The sequence below is a fragment of the Fringilla coelebs genome, assembly GCF_963513975.1.
Source record: "Fringilla coelebs genome assembly, chromosome: 6".
Lineage (NCBI taxonomy): Eukaryota > Metazoa > Chordata > Aves > Passeriformes > Fringillidae > Fringilla > Fringilla coelebs.
Window position 1 is genome coordinate 49,226,585 of NC_140034.1, and position 18,737 is coordinate 49,245,321.

The 18,737-nt window shown below is 39.7% G+C and overlaps 1 protein-coding gene across 2 annotated transcripts in view; it reads left to right on the top strand.

Annotated features, from left to right (window-relative positions):
- Positions 1-18,737, top strand: part of ABCC8 (ATP binding cassette subfamily C member 8) — a 72,664-nt gene that overhangs the window by 50,034 nt on the left and 3,893 nt on the right. For both annotated transcript variants that reach the window (XM_084208767.1, XM_084208768.1), the window contains exons 23-37: positions 2,068-2,193; positions 2,868-2,967; positions 3,567-3,814; positions 4,372-4,532; positions 5,698-5,767; positions 6,446-6,603; positions 7,725-7,817; positions 11,836-11,938; positions 13,272-13,385; positions 14,013-14,133; positions 14,294-14,424; positions 14,983-15,061; positions 15,911-16,019; positions 17,546-17,649; positions 18,403-18,536. In XM_084208767.1, coding sequence (XP_084064893.1) covers positions 2,068-2,193; positions 2,868-2,967; positions 3,567-3,814; positions 4,372-4,532; positions 5,698-5,767; positions 6,446-6,603; positions 7,725-7,817; positions 11,836-11,938; positions 13,272-13,385; positions 14,013-14,133; positions 14,294-14,424; positions 14,983-15,061; positions 15,911-16,019; positions 17,546-17,649; positions 18,403-18,536 — 1,851 coding nt within the window. The remainder of the gene's footprint in view (positions 1-2,067; positions 2,194-2,867; positions 2,968-3,566; positions 3,815-4,371; positions 4,533-5,697; positions 5,768-6,445; positions 6,604-7,724; positions 7,818-11,835; positions 11,939-13,271; positions 13,386-14,012; positions 14,134-14,293; positions 14,425-14,982; positions 15,062-15,910; positions 16,020-17,545; positions 17,650-18,402; positions 18,537-18,737) is intronic.

Sequence of the window (18,737 nt, forward strand, 5' to 3'; positions counted from 1 at the left end):
GGCTACTTTGTCGATCTCAAAACAGTGAAATGTTTGAGTAATACCTTTGCCTTTGCTGGGATTTTACTAGGAATTTGTGCTATCACAGGAAAAGGTTAATTTATGCAAGGTGGATATTGAGAGGTATAGAAATATAAGGAAAAAGCCCAGTGTTTCCCTATGGTTAGTACTAGGATATTAAGTATATACTAGTATATTAAGAACATCTTTTCCCTTTTTGTGTGGGCAAGATTTTAAGAAATGTATAGTATTTGATTGTTCTGTTAGGTTTCTTTTTTTATATCTTCTACTTTAAAGGGGAAAAAATGCTTTCTATACCAGTTTTTAATTGGAAATGTCAAAGATGAAGAGGGAATTTTCAGGGGTTTGGATTCTTTCTTTTTTAATTCATTGGTTCCCATTGGCCTTGCACTTATTCCTGCAGTTTTCCAGCCTCCCAGGTCTCCTGGCCCATGGTGATTGATGACTGCAGTTATACCTCCTAGCAGGACTTCTCTCTTTCACATCTTGCACAGGCTGTAGCAGCAGTTTCCTGCTCTCAAGAAACAATCATATTGCAGCTGTTTCCTGAGCTTCATGTTGGCTTGGTATCAAGTTGCAGATAGACATTCATCTTGTTCTGATCAGGGTTTTGGTGGGCAGCAATTGTTATTTATGGTCTCTGCTGTGACCTTGTCCCTCAGTTGTTTGTTTACCTTTAGAGTTACCACTGTTCTCAACACACTCCTGGTTTTCAAATTTGTGTCTCTTAAGATACAGGAATTTTCTGCCTTCTTCCCCTCCCTTTGAGTCCATCTCAACTTCCTTTTTTTATTATTATATATCTGCAATTTTTTTAAAGGCTATGGCTGTTCATCAGTGTTCATCATCTTTGTGAATGTAAGACCCATTTCTGTCTCTTAGTGTTTTAAGAGATGTATGAAATTTGCTATATTTTTATTACCTTCCAGATGTGTGATTTTTTTTTTATGAAATACACTGTTTCAAACAGTAGCACAGAAAGGATTTGTGTAAACTTTATAATAAAAAAGATTTATTACAAAATAATTGTTTTTTCCCCTAAGTGTAGGTTTCATTAATCCTTAGCAGTTCTTACCCAATAGAGTGAAGAAGGAATATTTATTTTATTAAGAAATTTTAAATAAAAATACAGTTTGAAGTTTATGTCATGGTCCCCCTAAATATTTTCAACAAAGCCCTCAGAAGAATTCAAGGTCCAGCCCAGTTGCAGGTTTCCTGAATAAATTGATCACAAAAAGATCCTTATTTTCTTTATTTTTCCCTTCTCTCTGGTGCAAATTCATAGCAATAATTGAAAGTAAATTCTTAGCTATAAATTAAATAGTTTATTTCCCCACTCTCTACCTGTGGAAATTTCTGAGTTTCCAGGGAGAGAGAAAAATAAATAGTGCATTAACTCTTTTGTAATGATGAGGGTTTGCAATCTGCATGCCTCATTTTCCAATTGTCCCTGTCAGACCCAGAGTGGTGGTAGTTCCATTGTGTGTATAGCAGTTACACTGACACAAACTGGAAACTGCTCCCTGCAGACTGTCTTGCATAGATCTTTTTCTTTTCCAAACTGTGCCCACTATTTAATGCTTTTAAAGCTTTGGGGATTCAAATTGCCTAGCTCTTCCTTATCAGTCCATGGTATCAGAGAAGGAGCCAGCATGCTCATATCTAATTGCCTGAATGAGGGCAAAACCTCCTGCACTCAATGTCTTGCTAAAAGCTTTTTCCTTTTAGGAGGTAAGAGAACTCTAAAATCTTATCTTGCTAATGACTTGTATTTAGGAAGAGATTTGCCGACAGGGATCCCATTCCTCTTTCTTAAAAGCAGCCTTTTCTGAAAACATGGAGTGCAGGAAGTTTCTGGGTTTTCAGCATCTTGAATGAAAGGGATGGAGCCAAGAGATAATGCCACTGTCTTTTTAGAGGACAGATTTGTTTGTGGAAATATTATTTAGGAAAAGAGAAAATCCTGTCAGAGCACAGACACATAGCTTTAAAATAAATAGACATACCTGGCTATTTATCTCAGCACTTGTGTTTCTGACTTTTCAGATAATTGCAATGAAAGATGGTAACATCCAGAGAGAAGGAACACTCAAGGACATTCAGAAATCAGAGACTGAGCTCTTTGAACACTGGAAGACATTGATGAATCGACAAGACCAAGAGCTGGAGAAGGTTTTTGATGGGCAGGGCAATCAATATGTGCAAAAAAATGTTTTGTTTTAGGTTTTTTTTTGCCTTAGTTCGAAAGGTTTAACAAGAATTGACATGCTGTGTGTGATGTCTAACTGAATATGAATGTAGTATTGGCGCTACCATTATTATTTATCTCAAGATAAATTCCTTCTTCTGGACATGTCATATTTCCTTGATACTGTTCTAATCCATTCTTGATAGGAAGCCCTATCAAAATACTGCCACCCAAGGAATACAAATATGGCCATTTTAGGAAAAGCTTTGCTAATATTGACAGCTGGTTTTATAGATATGGTTGAATTTACTCATTGCCTTGGTTGGAAATTTTGCAGATAGGCCTGTATCAAGTTCCCTAAATGAAGTTTTGTCTTTCGTACTCATGACACAAGAAGAATGAGATAATAATCTTAGTTCTTATTAATTTGGGATAACTTTCCAAGTTAAGATTCCAGGAGAGTTGGGATTGACAACCTAAAATGAATGTTAGATATTTAATTTATGTCCTTTGGTTTTATACGGAGGTAGAAAATCAATCACAGCTGCCTGCTGTGAGATTCCCGCTTCTGTTTTTCACTGAGTTTTATCACAAGTATCATTTTTTTTTTTTTTTATTAATTCTCTGGTTAAAAACACATGAGCTGTCCCTTTTTCAGGAAACAACTATTGAGGAAAACCCTGTTTTGGAAAGAACGAACCTCAGGAGGACAATGTATTCCCGGGAAGCATTGCTGAAAGATGATGAAGAGGATGAAGGTAAAGGGCACCCTTTGAGCCCAGTGCCAGTACATTACTGTTTCACTGTTAAGTGATATTAGAATGAATTAACACCATTCAAACTGGCAAGAGATCAAAATGTTTTTCATGTGGGTTATGATTTATAGGAGTGCTTGTTTCCATTGCTTTGACCTCTGGACCAGAGTGATTGCAAGCATTCACAAGTCATCTCTTCCTCCAGACTTCTGAGGTTTTTTCTTATATGCAAATATGATTTAATAGTGAATGAAGAATAGTATTAAACAATATGCTGGGTGAACTTCACCTCTCAATAGCTAAACATATTTGCTTAAGGTTTTACAAAGGAAAAAGATTGCAATTGATTTTTATCCAGCCAGTACTTTCACATTGCAAAAACGTGGTTGAAGAAATTGATCACAGAGTGCTGAGGGAATTTGCATCTTTTTAGTATGCATTACTGTTAAGTTTAGCAGGTTAATACATGCAGTTCTGAGCAGGTGCTTTGGTCTTAAAGCCACCCTTTATCCTGGATGGGAGGACCTGGTTTGTAGCTACCACTTGCCAGTCCCTTGGACATGCATGCCAGCATGGCTGACCTTTTTTCTTGCACCTTGCAGAAGAAGTAACAGAGAGTGATGACGAAGACAACCTGTCTTCAGTGCTGCATCAGAGAGCCAAGATGCCCTGGAGAGCCTGTGGCAAGTACCTGAGTGCAGCAGGGATCCTCCTGCTGCCCCTGCTGCTCCTGTCCCAGCTGCTGAAGCACACGGTGATGGTGGCCATTGATTACTGCCTGGCGCTCTGGACCGAGCATGCCATTTCTTTCAAGATAGAGCCCGAGACAAAAAACTGCTCCCAGTGCATGGTAGGACACTGCCTTCTTCACCTTCCTCTTATGATTTCACTGGGGGTGTTCTCCTGCTGTCAACCTCTGCTCCAAGATTTATATGTAATCTGCTCTTTTTCTATTAAAGAGCCACTCCAGAGTGTTTTGAAGCTCAGTGCATTTTTGCATACACAGTGCAGTAAAATGAAGTTAAGTTTGGTGTGTTGTTCTCCTTTTGCTAGATTTATTGTATTTTAGTCACCAAGCTGATATACCTAATCCTGGGTTTCTAAGTAATTTTGATATCAGAGTTCTTTTTTGTTTTCCCTGCACTGTTGCATTCTCACAGCAACGATTTTATGGCTTTTTATGGGATTCTGTGATTTTAAATTTCTGATTTGTTGCTCATTTTCATACAAACACTTCCCTCTCCAAAGGATAATAAATTATGATTTAAGATGGGTGAAAATCATGGACAGTTTAATTTAGGGAGCAAAAAGGATATACTCTCACATTTTTTCACTTTTGTGCTCTTGTGTTTACAATATTTTAAATGTATTTTAAAGTGAATATTTGTGTTGCTCTTTGTTTCTTAGGAATTTGACCATTCTCAATACTCAAAAGTTTTCAGCATTCTTTGCTGCCTTGGCATCGTATTATGTCTTGTCACATCAATAGCAGTGGAGTGGACTGGCTTGAAAGTCACCAAAAAACTACACTCTTCTTTACTAAATAAAATTATTTTGGCTCCAATGAGGTATTTCTTTGATTGTATAGAAGTTTTATTATAATAATTTTGTCTTCTTTACTTCAAGACAGTCTCCTAAGTGCAGTTTTTACTAAGAAATTATTGTGTATTGCAAATTTTTTAAGATATCAGTGAAAAATCACCAAGTGTCAAGTTTCTGAGTAGTTTTTGAAAATGGTACCCAGGCTGCTTGAGTTCCTAGACACAAGTTAAATGCCCCTCCTGCCAAGCTGTGACTTCAGAGATTTACTTCCTTGCGTGTTTAATTTCTCTTGGCAGTTTTTTAATTAGGGAGAAAACACAATTATTGATCAATATGTGGTACAGATAATTCATAGCATGCTTCATTATCTTAATCACTGGAAATATTTACTGTCAGGCAGTGATTGTGTAAGTCTAGGAAAGGTAATGAGCTTAGACAAGTGTCATTAGAGGCATCATTAGAGTATACTGGGATGTACTTTGTTCCAGCAGAAGCCTTGGTTGTCCTCTGTAAGTTTTTTTTCCTGTGCATGGAAGGAAAGGTGAAGTTTGATTCAAACCTCCAGCTCTAGGAAAAAAAACTTCTTATTTTTAAGCTAACTATATTTGACCCAAAGAGCATGGAAAAATTCACATGCATTAAAAACCTCAGACTTTTTTTTAGAATTTTTTTTTCCAGGATAAAATTAGACTTCAGGTTTCACATGCGTTGTGGAACAGCTAATAGTTGCAGAACAATAATACAGTGCATTTTGCACATCCAAATGTCTTTCAATATATTATTCCAACAGTAGTTATTCTTTTTACAATTTTCAGTTCCCAGAAATATGCAAGACTTTGCAATTTAACTTTTGAATTTTTCCTGAATTGAAGTATCTTCAAATTAAAATCTGAAAGCATTTTTTCAAGTGTAATCATGTGATGTCCATGGCTTAGGCAGTAGAGGGAGCTGAGGACATGCCTGCAGTCATAGGGCTCTAAGTGGTTGTAGGTTCATGCTTATGGTTGTAAATTCAAGACATTTCAATTTATTTGGAAAGCCTTAGGTACTGGGAAAAATGAGAAATTTTACTATGGCTATTTATTTGCTCGTTTCTGTGATACAGTACCCAGCTTAGGTAAGACAAAATAATAACACAAATCAGTTCTAATATTAGTATTGTAAACTTTGCCATTCTTTGTACGATTTCAGGTTTTTTGAAACAACCCCTCTGGGAAGCATATTGAACAGATTTTCAGCTGACTGCAATACCATCGACCAGGTACTGCCTAAATATTTTTGAGCTCTCAAGTTGAAAAAGTGGGGTTTCATTTTTTACAGACTTATCTAGATGAAGCTTACAGATGAACTATAATTTTGACTGTATCAGTTTGCATCATGATTTTCTTGGTTCTGTATGAGTTCATCATTGTATATGCATATTGAAAAAACATTTATTTTGCTAAGATGTCCTGTTTAGAAAAGGGAAGCAAAATAAGATCAATAGTGATATCCCTAAATTAAAGAGTTTCTACTTTTTTTGTAAGTGAGTAAACACATTCATTTGAGGAAATTAAATGAGAAAAAAGCCAATGCTATTGCTCAGAATAGAAATTACTGAAATTCAAATTACTATTACTTGCCCCAGACTGCATTGCCAGGATTTATGCAGATGCTAAAATAATTTACTGCATCCCATCTGTAATCCTCTGACATGAGGATTGTGCTCCACAATGCAGATGTGAAGCAGCCTCACTGAAATCCTTTCAGATATCCCCAAACCCAGTGGTAAATTCAAGAGCAGACCTGTATGCTTAAAATACACAAGGAATAAAATTTTTCAGGAAGCAGGAGAAAGGAAAAGAAAGTAGTGTTTCAAGCTTGGCATGTTAAAAGGAAGTAGTGTTTTAAGCTTGGCATGTTATGGAAGACTCTGTGTGCTCTTTTCTTCTCTGCACAGCACATTCCAGCTACCCTGGAGTGCTTGAGCCGCTCCACCTTGCTGTGTGTGTCTGCCCTTGCTGTGATCTCCTACGTGACGCCCATGTTCCTCATTGCCCTGGTGCCCCTGGCCATCATGTGCTACTTCATCCAGAAGTACTTCCGAGTCGCCTCCCGGTAAGGGCACGCCATCGCGTCCTGGCACCAGGGACAGTTCCTGCTGGGCAGGGGAGCTTCATGTTTAAATTTGGTCTTGTTGAGGCTGTGGGACAAATCCAGTGCAGTGGAAATGTGTCATTTTACAAGTGCCTTTGTCGGCAGCTCTTCGAGCAGAACTTGTGTGATGAAGCAGACTCTACGTGAGCAGGGTGTTTGTGCATGATCAAAGGTTTTTGGAGTTCATGGGACACAAAAAAAACCCCAAATGGATTCTGTCTTCCCTTAAGGGTTGTGTGCTGAGTGCATGCAAGAAAACGTGGACAGGGAAACTGAAGTCTGTCTGTGCAGGTGAAAGTGGAAATGTGTTAAGTCAAGGAGAGGCTGCAGAAGGCAGCACAGCCATGGTGGTACTGGTAGCTATTAAGGATCCAGTGTGCATGAGCCACCTCTCCTGTTCTGGGTGCCTTCTAGTTTTTAAAAATATGAAAATTTTAATTGTGTCTGAGACCTTACTCCTTCTAACATGATAGTTTCCCTCTTGTAAAATGTCTGCAGCAATGCAAAAATATGCATATCCCCTCATACATGCACAGATTGAGAGAGAGTCTGCAACCATTTTACTTCCTGCTGGAAGAAACTGAGACTAAACAGATTTCACCCTACATATGCTTTTACTGATACGAGCACTAAATATGACATTGAGAAATGCAACTTAATAATGAGTGCAGACTCTCATTTACTGAATTTGAGATACTGTTGGCTCAGTAGTTGTGCTGTTATCTGGGGGTGCACTTAGTCTTCTGCTTAACTTGAACTCCTATTTGCAGCATTCCATTAAATTGATATTCAGTACAGAGACAGAATGGTGTTTAAATCAATGAAAAATTGGGCACAAGAAAAAGGAATGTAGGAGAAAGGAGGGAAGGCAGTGAAGGGAAAAGACCTATTCAGAACTCCAGCTAGTTAAATATTAAAAGAAAAATCCTGTTGGGGAATTCATTCTGCTGCAGCAATCTGTCTGAACCTTATGTATGTGACTATTGTGATGCTATTCCTTTTCACTTCCTGGGCCTGATTCAAGAGAGTAACTGCACAACAAACCTGTTTTTTTACTAAATTCTTTTCCTAACCCTCTTCAGGGACCTGCAGCAGCTGGATGACAGCACTCAGCTACCATTACTCTCCCATTTTTCAGAGACTGTTGAAGGGCTTACCACCATCCGAGCCTTCAGGTACAGATTTTTTTTTTTAAGAAACATAGATATTCAAAAGTGAGGTAATGTTATGCCACTGAAGAATTTTAAGCATTTTGTATATAGAGGAGTCACAGTAAAAAGAACAAGCACATGTGGGTCATCTGCCCTGTTGTTGCTGTACAGACACTTGTGTGCAGCCTGAAAAAAAGAACTTGAGGGCAAATGCGATTTAAGAAGCTAAATTAGCCTGCAATTACCACAGCCTGTGGTGTGGCAGACGATGGGCTTGGACAATTTCCATGGCATATGCACCAGCTTGGTACAGACTAATCTGTGTCCATGTCCTGGGCAGATGAGCTGTGTGTGCTGCTGACTTCAGAGGCTACAGGAGCACCCTGCATTGTTTTTCAGGTTACTAGCTGAAAATGTGGGTGTTTACACTGATTTTGGAAATACACAAGCTGGAGACAATGTATTTCCTTGCCTGTTTTGGTTTGTTTTTCCATCCACATAAGCTCCCAGGAGGGCAGCCCAGGAATACCTGATAAGGTGCCTGGGTTCTGTGTGTGTGTCAGAAAACTGGCAGTCATGCTGATACCTCAGAGGTACCAATAAAAAACCACTGCTGAGCTTACCAGCTGCTTTCCCTGAACCAGGGCTATTCTTGTCTTTTCCCAGTTGACTCAAACACAGTCAGCTTTTCCACTAGATTCTCATCTAGATTATGTCTATGTGGTTTGTCAGTTAATTATTACTGTTACCTTTCTATCCTTAAAACAGTAGGGCTTATTTATTTTTCCTAACCTATAATTGCAATTTTGTCATAGAAGTAATGCACAAAGGTAACTTAAACTATTTTCAATAGGTTATAAATAGATCAAAGAAAGAGCAATGAAATTAAGAGGCTGTTACTTTTGGGCTGAAGGTAGCTTACCCAAGAGTGGTAGAGCAGGTTCATGTTTTCAATAATTACTGTTATTGAATATTTGATTCATTAAGTGCCAACAGTGTTCTATGGTTTGTAGTTACGTCCATGTTCAATTTGCGGGAAAATCAATTTTTCATTTAACTTCTGCTTCTCTCATTCCTATATCCTTTTACTTGATCAAGAGTATCTTTGAAGCATTATGGCTGTAAATTTTCTGGTGTTGATACAGAAAGCATTATTCAGTGCCATCTAGCTAATATTTTCACTCTGTCAAAGCATTCTCTCTTGATTCTTCCTGTCATTTGAAATTGATTCCTCTGTCAAAGAATTGTGTTTAGTGCCTCCTTTTTCTTAAATCCTGCAGTAAGTGATGTGTCTCTGACCCAGCCATCCATGTGTGTTCAGTGAGTTCTGTGTTCCATCTGTCTGCCAGCCTCCTGCCTCAGCTGCTAACTCAGTTATTTTTAGGGCTGTGTAGCTTTTCAGCTGCCTAACATATTAGCAGGAGTGGAGTTTAGACTTGCTAGCGTGAGCATCCCTAAAAATAACACTAACTCAGGAATTCATTCTGTTAGGAGGTGCCAGTTGTTCCTGAAGTGTCCTTACCCTTGGTTACTCTCCATCCTGGATTTATTCAGAATGCACATGGAAAGAAATGTACAAAAAAATCTTGGTGGTGGGGGGGATTTCAGAAAGAAAGCTACTGCTGCACCTACAAAAACACCTTCAGCAAATGCCCTGGCCTGATTTATTTTGATACTTCAGATAGCGTTTGTGTTAAACAATCAACAAAATGTAAATGTGAAGGATTCTGCAAAGACTTGTCTGTATTCTTAAAAACCTGGTAATCTGGAAACACTTTCTGAAGAGAAATTCTGATATTTTTGCATCAATCCAGCAACTATGGTAACTTTGCATCCCTGTTCCACGTGCATGTGCATGACTGACTCATGATGCATACCTCACATTCTCTGATTATCTGCCTCACACAATTCCTCATGGTATCAGATAGGGATGTTAAATGTGGCTGAATTGGTGGCAGCAGCAGCAGCACGGCCACGTCTGTGCAGTGAGGGCTGAGGGCAGTGAGCCCTGAGGAGAGGAAGGGCTCCCTAGCCCTGACATGGTGACACTAATGCCTGATTTAGAAACAGCCATTCTGCTGTGCAACACACCAAGGTGCTCACAGCCAGCCTGGATCCTGGGCTGCACCCAGAGCCCCGTGGGCAGCAGGGCAGGGAGGGGATCCTGCCCCTCTGCTCTGCTCAGACCCCACCTGCAGGGCTGCATCAGCTCTGGGTCCAGCACAGCAAGGACAGGGACCTGCTGGGGTGAGCCCAGAGGAGGCCACCAAGTTGATTAGAGATGAAGCACCTCTCCATTGAGAAAAGGCTGAGAGCTGGGTTTGTTCAGCCTGGAAAAGAGAAGGCTTTGGGGTGACATAATTGTGGTCTTCTGGTACCTGAAGAGAATCTGTCAGAAAGATGAGAGAGACTATTTACAAGGACAAGGGGAATGACTTCAAACTGAAAGAGAGTAGGTTTAGATCAGATGTTAGGAAAAAATCCTTCATTGTGAGTGTAGTGAGGCACTGTCACAGGTTGCCCAGAGAAGCTGTGGATGCCCCACCCCTGAAAGGTCTGCAAGGCCAGGTTGGATGGGGCTCTGAGCAACCTGGGATAGGGGGAAGTGTCCCTGCCCATGGCAGAGGGTTGGAATGAGATGATCTGTAAGGTCCCTTCCAATCCAAGCCGTTCCATTATTCCCCACTGCACACAGCAGACACGTCTCTTATGTCTTAGCACATGGCTAAGTTGTGGGCAGCTGAATTATTTCTTTTCCTCAAAATCATAAACTTCTTAGGTAAAGTCAGTCCTGTGCTCAGAAGAAGGATTGAGGTATTCTGCAGTGAATGAGTTTGAAAGCTTCTATAAGTCATGTAGTTCATACATAGGCACTCTTCTATAGCAGTATTAGGAGAGCTGAGTTTATAAATAATCAGTGCTTGTCACAGCCATAATAGCTAAAGGGTAAGGAAAAGTTTCAAAGGGGGAAATCAAGTGTATTAAACTTTATCATGTAAGAAAAGGGGGGAAAAGGCAAGATTTGGGTGCGTAAGCTGAATCTTCAGGCTTTTGAGCTTTATATCACTACCCTGGAAAAGACTTTTGTGCCAGGCTTGTGCATTATTAGTTGTAATTGTTGATGCACTTGATTATTGACATAATTTTAATTTACAGCTATGCAATTAAATATGCCCAGCTAAAAGGGGTGGCTGGCTGACTTGAACGCTTTCCAAGACCCCAGCAGGGAATCATCTCCCATACCTGCTGAATTCATGGCAGATTTCATTGGCACAGCTATTCAGATCAGTGGGTGTAAATTCACTATAACAAACTATAAACAGGCTTATTTGTGATTAATCCTGTTTTGTGTACTGTGTACTAATTCTGTGAAGCAAGGGAAACAGTTCTTTCCAAGCTAATACTTTTTTTTTTTGCCATGTACTCAGACTTCCATTTTCCAAAGTGCCCCATTTGTTTAATGATAAGGACAAATGCATTTGTTTAATATGGGTGCTACTATAATGGGAAGTTCTTTGAGTTTATACTTTTTATATTGTTACCATTTCTAGGCAGTATGGTAATATAAATTTTAAAACATGAGTTTATATGATTGAGGAAAACTAAATTCTGCAGCATTAATGCTTCTTTTCACAAGTACATGCATGCATTATTTTTCTCATACATATTTTAAATATTTTAGTTTTAGATTTGTCTCTCTCAGTTTTTATGTCATAAAATACATTTATAGAATGCCCAGTGGGATCTGGAAGTCCCAGAGAATTTCAGTACAATAATCAATGCAATAATATCCATAAATTACTTCTCAAGATACTGCACAAATACACTTTGCCTGTGTCTGATACAAAACTACAAATGATGTCACTCTGAACTATTGATAGGCTGATTTATACCCTGTGCCAAGCTGTCCATAAGCACATAGCCCAGAAATTAAATTTTACTATCTATTTTTCTGAGACCCTGAGGCCTGACTCCTTTTTTTCCCTCCTTTCCTCTTGCTTTTCTGCTTTCTTCCTTTGTTTTTTTTGTTTCCTTTTTTTAGATATGAAGCCAAATTCCGACAAAAACTTCTTGAATACACAGATTCCAACAACATTGCCTCCCTTTTCCTCACAGCAGCCAATCGCTGGCTGGAAGTTCGCATGGCAAGTACATTATTAATATTATTATTGTTATTGTTATTATTGGAATTTTTTACTTTGTTCCAAGTAATCTCATGAGGTATCCAACAGTTTTCCAGCCTCATCTCAAAGCTATACCTTTGCCCTCTATGTGTCTCTGGCTGTAATGAATAAATGCCCACCCCATCCTGGACACTGAATGGGGTATGAATTTTCCCCATGGCGTGCAGCTGTTTTTCCAAGACAGGAATAGTTTTCATAGGTCACATTGGCTCCTCTGTGTGTGAAGAGTCATCAGAGCTAATTAAGCAGTGCCACCAGCCAGCATGTCATTGTTGGGGCCATGTCAGTCAGTGTCAGCAGCTTCTGTCTCGCGGCTTCCTAGCAACATTTCAATATCTTGGAAGCTCTTCTAATGAGCAGAAGGATGTAGATAAGTTTGAGTCTGTTTTGAGGTCTTCTGAAGAACACCAAAGATATTCAGTGGCCTGTTTTCTGCTCAGTGAAGTGGCCTGGCATGAGAAATTGTTTATTAAAAATAATTCTCTAAGAAGTAAGTCAAGGAATTTTATGTTGTGGAATGTTATATCACAGTTTTAAATGCAGGTATACTAATGCTGTTCTGGTAACATGGGCTTCTTTTAGATGTGCTAAATGTATATTAATTCACCTTTCATGTCACACTCTATGGCTTCATTTTTGGACTCCTCCCTAACTGGTACCTTTTGCTAATTTAATTCAGGTATTGGGTATGACTTGAATACAATATTATTACCCTGTTATATGTTCAGGGCTAGACCACCTGAAGTCCCTAATTCTGATCAATACCTATATCACTAAACAGTTCAAACACAGACAAATGATAGTTTGTCCTCCCACAGATTTTGTTTTCTAGTCTGTTACACAATTTTACTCAAAGAATTGTCTGTGGGAAGTCAAAACACCAATGATTTAAATTAAAGCAGAAAAAGGCCCTTATGGTAATATAGGTGCATGCTGTGCAAGAGAGGCTTGTTTGAACAGTTATGGATGGTAGGAACTCAGCAGCAACAGCAGAGCGTCCCAGCAGTTCATCATCAGCCACAGAGATGGGATGCATGAGCACTTCCCTCCTATCTCAGGTAACTTCAGCTGCAGGATTTCAGCCATGCTTAAGGTATCTGAGTTGACTTCCCCAGCACAGCCCTGCTAAAAGCAGCAGTAATGGGTTCCTGGTTGAGTCTGGATGGAGTTCCATGGGGTTTTTTGCCTGTGTTTGGATATTGTGCAATGGGGTTGTTATTTGGTGTGCAAAGTTATGAGAACGTTTTAATCCTTTGTAGACTTATAATGATGGAGCTTATTCATATTCCTTCAGGAGTACATTGGAGCATGTGTGGTGCTCATAGCAGCTGTCACTTCTATTACCAGTTGCCTGTATAATAAAATCACTTCAGGACTTGTAGGCTTGGGACTAACCTATGCTCTTATGGTAAGAATCTCAGGATCCTTTCTGTCTCTCCCAAACATTTTTTTGTAATTCCTCAGGGCACAAAGATGAACAGGAAGATTGAAGGTGTCTGTACATCTATAGTGGGTACTGTAACATCATGGAAACCATGTGTTTACTTCAGTTCACACGTGATGGTTGACATATTTGAGTGTATGCTTTCTTCAGCTTTGAGATCAAATCTCATCGAGGTGTTAGTTCAAATATGTCACCAAAACATGGACAAGTTGCATCATAATTTTTTATATCGTGTTGCGTTGTGAAGAATACATTTTCAGTGCATCAGTTGTAATTATGCCCTGGTACACCATTCTAGATTGTCCAAACTTGAGTTACCAAAATTATGTGTTTTCACCTGTCTTTATTGTTCCCCCACCCTCTTTTCTGTTGGTGTAGATCAGATCTCCACAGTACCAAAATATCTGTGCACTGCAGTTAGGACATGTAACCTTTAGTCATTGTTGCCTCCCTGTTGGTGTTGTACCATCCAGTGCGTTCACAACTTCCACTTACTGAGGCGTTCCTGTGTAGGAATATAAACTGCATGCTGGTCAAATGATGCAAACTACTAAAAATCTGGGGTTCAGTCATGTATTTGCTTTACATCAGGTGTCCAACTATCTGAATTGGATGGTTCGTAACCTGGCTGACATGGAGATCCAGCTGGGGGCAGTGAAAAGAATCAATGGCCTTCTCAAAACAGAAGCTGAAAATTACGAAGGGCTCCTTTGTAAGTGCAGTTTTGTGCAGCATGCAGAAAGAGCTTGCTGAAATTTTAATGACTTTGCATTGTATTGCCATGAAAAATGTAGCAAATCACCTAATGAACCAACTAACTTATTGTAAGAGGGTTGATGTTGGTTTTTTCCCCTCCTGTGCCTGTTGTACAGCTTCATCACAGATTCCCCAGAACTGGCCGGACAGAGGGGAGATCCAAATCCAGAACCTCAGTGTCCGATATGACAGCAACCTGAAGCCAGTGCTAAAACATGTCAACGCTCACATCTCACCAGGACAAAAGGTAAAGAACTGCAGTGGTTCTCAGAAGCTCTTTAGACCAGCGCATCACATAAATCAGAGTTAAAACATACCACAGAATGCTTTGGAGACTGAATTACAGATTATTTCTTTCTCTCAAAGCATGTAGTGCACTGTTAAGGAGTCTGGGGGATTCTTAGCTTTGGTGTGTTGAGGCAAACACCCTCCCTCTCAGTATCCCAGGCCCTCCTGTCAGCACACAGTGCCAAATGAAGTGACAGTGAGCCCTTACAGTGCTAGACCTACTTTTCATCCTTCTCACATGACTCTCTTGTCTTTATTACCATCATTGCCATTTTCCTATTGTACCTGTTACAGGACTGGCCTTGATTTATCCTTAAATGCTCAGACCTCTAAAAGACAAAAAGTGAACACAGCAATTCTGTAATGGCTGGTTCAGTTGGACTGATCTGTCAGGAGTAGAAGAGGATCATGTGAATCAGAACAGCTCCTCCACCCTCTCATCTGAAGTGTCAAGTACAGATGTTATCCATTTCCTGTTGTTTCATTGCCTGATGTTCATCTGCTTTCTGTGTCACAGATTGGGATCTGCGGCCGAACGGGCAGTGGAAAATCCTCCTTCTCCCTTGCATTTTTCAGAATGGTTGACACCTTTGAGGGTAAGATAACACTTTTGTGTGTCACTCAAGCTTAGCTCCTGAAGGTAGTCTTTTCCTTAGCAGCAGCAGCAGCTCTGAAGTGTGATTTTCAAATCTGCAGGGCAGGCTCTCTGGCCCTGTTTAAAGCTGATATCATCTGTCACCTAACAGCTGTGCCATTTGTAAACCAGATCAATAAAAATTCTGCTTGATAGAAGCAAAAGTCCAAGAGTGACAGATGACAGCCTTTTGTGCAGTTAAATCACCACAGTAGGACCAAAGCATAAAAGGGCAAGGTGTTCAAGTGTAATCTGTGCTCAAGGCACAGATGGGATCCACTAGGCCCAAAAAACTCAGCACTTGGGGGCTGTAGCTTGGCCTGCTGCCCTGGAATTTCCTGCCATAAATCCTGCTCTGTGTGCCTCACAGGGTACATCTCAAAAAGATGTCGGCCTGTTTCCCAGCCACATCACCCACAGTGCCCCTCTGCAGAGACAGACAGTTGTACTCAGAGATAAGATTTCATAGTGCTCAACAGTGATTTGGCTCTCTGAAAGGCTAGTTGTTCCTGGTAATTAATCCCTGATTGAAGTAATGTCTGACCCTGTTGTTTGATAGATGTATGCTGCTCAAGCAGTGTATCTAATCATTCATAAGGTACTTCAGGTCCTCTCTGTATGCTTTCCAGCTGAGCTTAGTCCCAAGAAGGCTGTGCTGGCTTTTTAGCCAAAGCATGTTTCTTTGGTGAAGAAGGGACTATGTGATCCAAGGCCTATTCCTGCTGTACTGCCTTTCAGCCTGGAAGTCAGCCATGGCTTTGCCAGCAGCTGTGTGGCACAATAAACACACTGTCCTCTTTCTTTTGAATAGGGAGGATTATCATTGATGGTATAGATATTGCAAAGCTGCCCTTACAGACACTGAGATCCAGGCTGTCAATCATCCTCCAAGATCCTATTTTATTCAGTGGAACAATCAGGTAAGTATTAAGCACCAGCAATAAATAAAAAAATGTAATTGCTTCTATGTCATACAATATGAATTATATGTTATAATTCTACTATATAATGACTTTAATACCAAGCTGCTCAATTCCAGTCTCCTCCTCAGCTGGAATAGGGAGGATCACTGCCTTCTGTCTGTGCTTTTCACTCACCTCTGCCAGACTAACCTTTCCCTGTGCCTGAGCCTGGACAGGACACTGTTGGCAGAAGACATCCCATGCCTGGGAAGCAGGGAAAGACAATATTTATTCCTCCAGGATCCAGTGATTAGTTTAGCTCACTGATCAAATACCCATAACCACCCAGCATTTCTTGAAACCTTCTTTTTACTACATCTGTTTTCATCTGTCTGCCTTAAAATATGAGAGGTAAAAAATGCAGACTAGAAACTTGCTGTAGACAAAGAGAAAGCAAAAGAGCAACATGAGAAGTACTGGGAGCCTGGCCTGTTTTATCCTGGAGCTTCTATCTGTGTTTCTTCTGAGCCATTTCATCTGTGACACGAATATGTTAGCTTTTTTTTTTTTTTTTTTGCATTCTCCTTCTACTTCTCTGAGAAGATGATGTAGTAGAAACAATGGCCAAAAGTTCCAGTTTCCAACAAATGCCCTTCCCTGTCTATGCCATTTACCTTAGGAAGAAACAGTACAATCCTCAGTGCACAGTTACATCACCTGCAGTTTTAGCTTCTACATAAGTGATTAGAGTTCACTGAAAAGGATACAGGCTTCAGGACATGCCTGAATAGACCATGATTCATTCACATCAGAAGATGATGTGATTGTATTCCTTTGTTTTATTAATTAATCTATTAAAAAATGCATTTAGGCCAGCATCAATCCTTCACAGCTCATACAGCAGGAGTTAAATGTAAAAATAGTGCCATGCACCATTGAATCTTTCATTGTCATTCTACATGCTAATGTATTATGATGTGAGATTCACATTTGTTGCTGTCACTTCTGGGCCACACCAAGCTAAAATAATGTTCATCTGTTCATAAATCCAAGACTTTTTGAATTGCAGTGAAGACTTCAATCTCATAATGCAGTATGAAGCTTGATTATTCTGTTAACATTTCTACAGCAGTGAAGAACAAAGAGACATTGTATTTAAAAAGAGGGAGGGTAGAATTTTGGCCTTTGTTAAAATGGAATGTTAATTTAGACTGAGCAATCACAGCTTTTTCTAGTAAAACATGAGATTTCTTTAGTTTATACAGAACAAAATAAATTCCAAAACCATAAAGATGGCCACCAAATAGCAAGCTATTCCCTTTCTGCTTAACTGACAGTCAAATTTTCATCTTAATCACATTGGCATAAACGTTGATTAAGTCTGGGAAACTCAGTGGATTTATACCAGTGATAGATCAGAATCAGGCCCAGACCTTCATACACCTCAGTGTATGATTCTGATGATCTGCAGGCTTGTTCCTAAGCACAGTAAAAGAAGAAATCCATTGCAGCAGTCTGATATTCTTGAATTACCCCTGCTGCAGGTTTAACTTGGACCCTGAGAAGAAGTGCACTGACAGCATGCTGTGGGAAGCACTGGAAATAGCACAGCTCAAGCATGTGGTGAAGGCACTACCTGGGGGCCTAGGTAATGAGACTTCTTTTTGAGAATATTGTTTCCAGCATTCACAATGTTCCTGTTTCACACTTATTTATTAGAAGGGTAGTTGATGAAGAAAGAGCTTTTAAAGTTTGTGGAAGGTGACAAAAAGTGCCTGCAGGAAAATGTCCTATATTTATATAACTCCTTCACCAACTGTACCTGGTGGCAGAATCCTCTTTTTTCCAAGTGAATGGTTAAATTATTTTATTTCAGTATGTCTTTGTTTTGAAGCACTGAGGTTTATAGGTCTTATGAATTCAAATAAGCTGTCAACAGGTCAAGTGTTACCTGAACACTTTTATATTTTCCAATAGTCATGTCCAAGGAGGAAGATTTCTAAAGCTTCAAGGTGTCAATCATTTGGTCATGCAGAAAAAAAACAAACTAAAAAACCCCCACCAAACACCTAACAAAAAACAAGCAAAAAACCACCAATAAAATGGTAAGTTATACAGCCCTAGGGTAAAAAAATGATGGATGCTGGTTTGACTGGGGGTGCAGTGTCCTAGACTGTACATGTTTCAGAGAAACTCACTCTTGAACATCCTCAGCTGCTCTGATGTCTAACAGATACAGAGAATATAGGGAGACAAAAGTACTGGAAATAAGCAGGCAAAAATGTGTCACCAGCAGCTGAAAGCCTAGGAAATATTACTTTACACGGAAAGGGAGACTCTGTTTTCCAAGCATATGCTTTATTCTGATCTGACCTTACTGATTTTGCTCTGTCACTTCCAGATGCAATAGTCACAGAAGGGGGTGAAAACTTCAGCCAGGGCCAAAGGCAGCTGTTCTGCCTGGCAAGGGCTTTTGTGAGGAAGACAAGCATCTTCATCATGGATGAAGCCACAGCATCTATTGACATGGCAACAGTGAGTTTGAAGTGCTTCTGATTTCTTTTACTTGATATGTGAAGAAAAAGGTGGAAAGCAATTCTGTCTATTCTGCAATATGCTTACACCATATTTAGTTGGACATATTTACAAGCCCAGGTAGTTGTGAGTCACTGTTAACAAATCTAAAGAGCTTTCAAACCATTTTACTACGGATTGAATAGTTAGGACGATTGCATT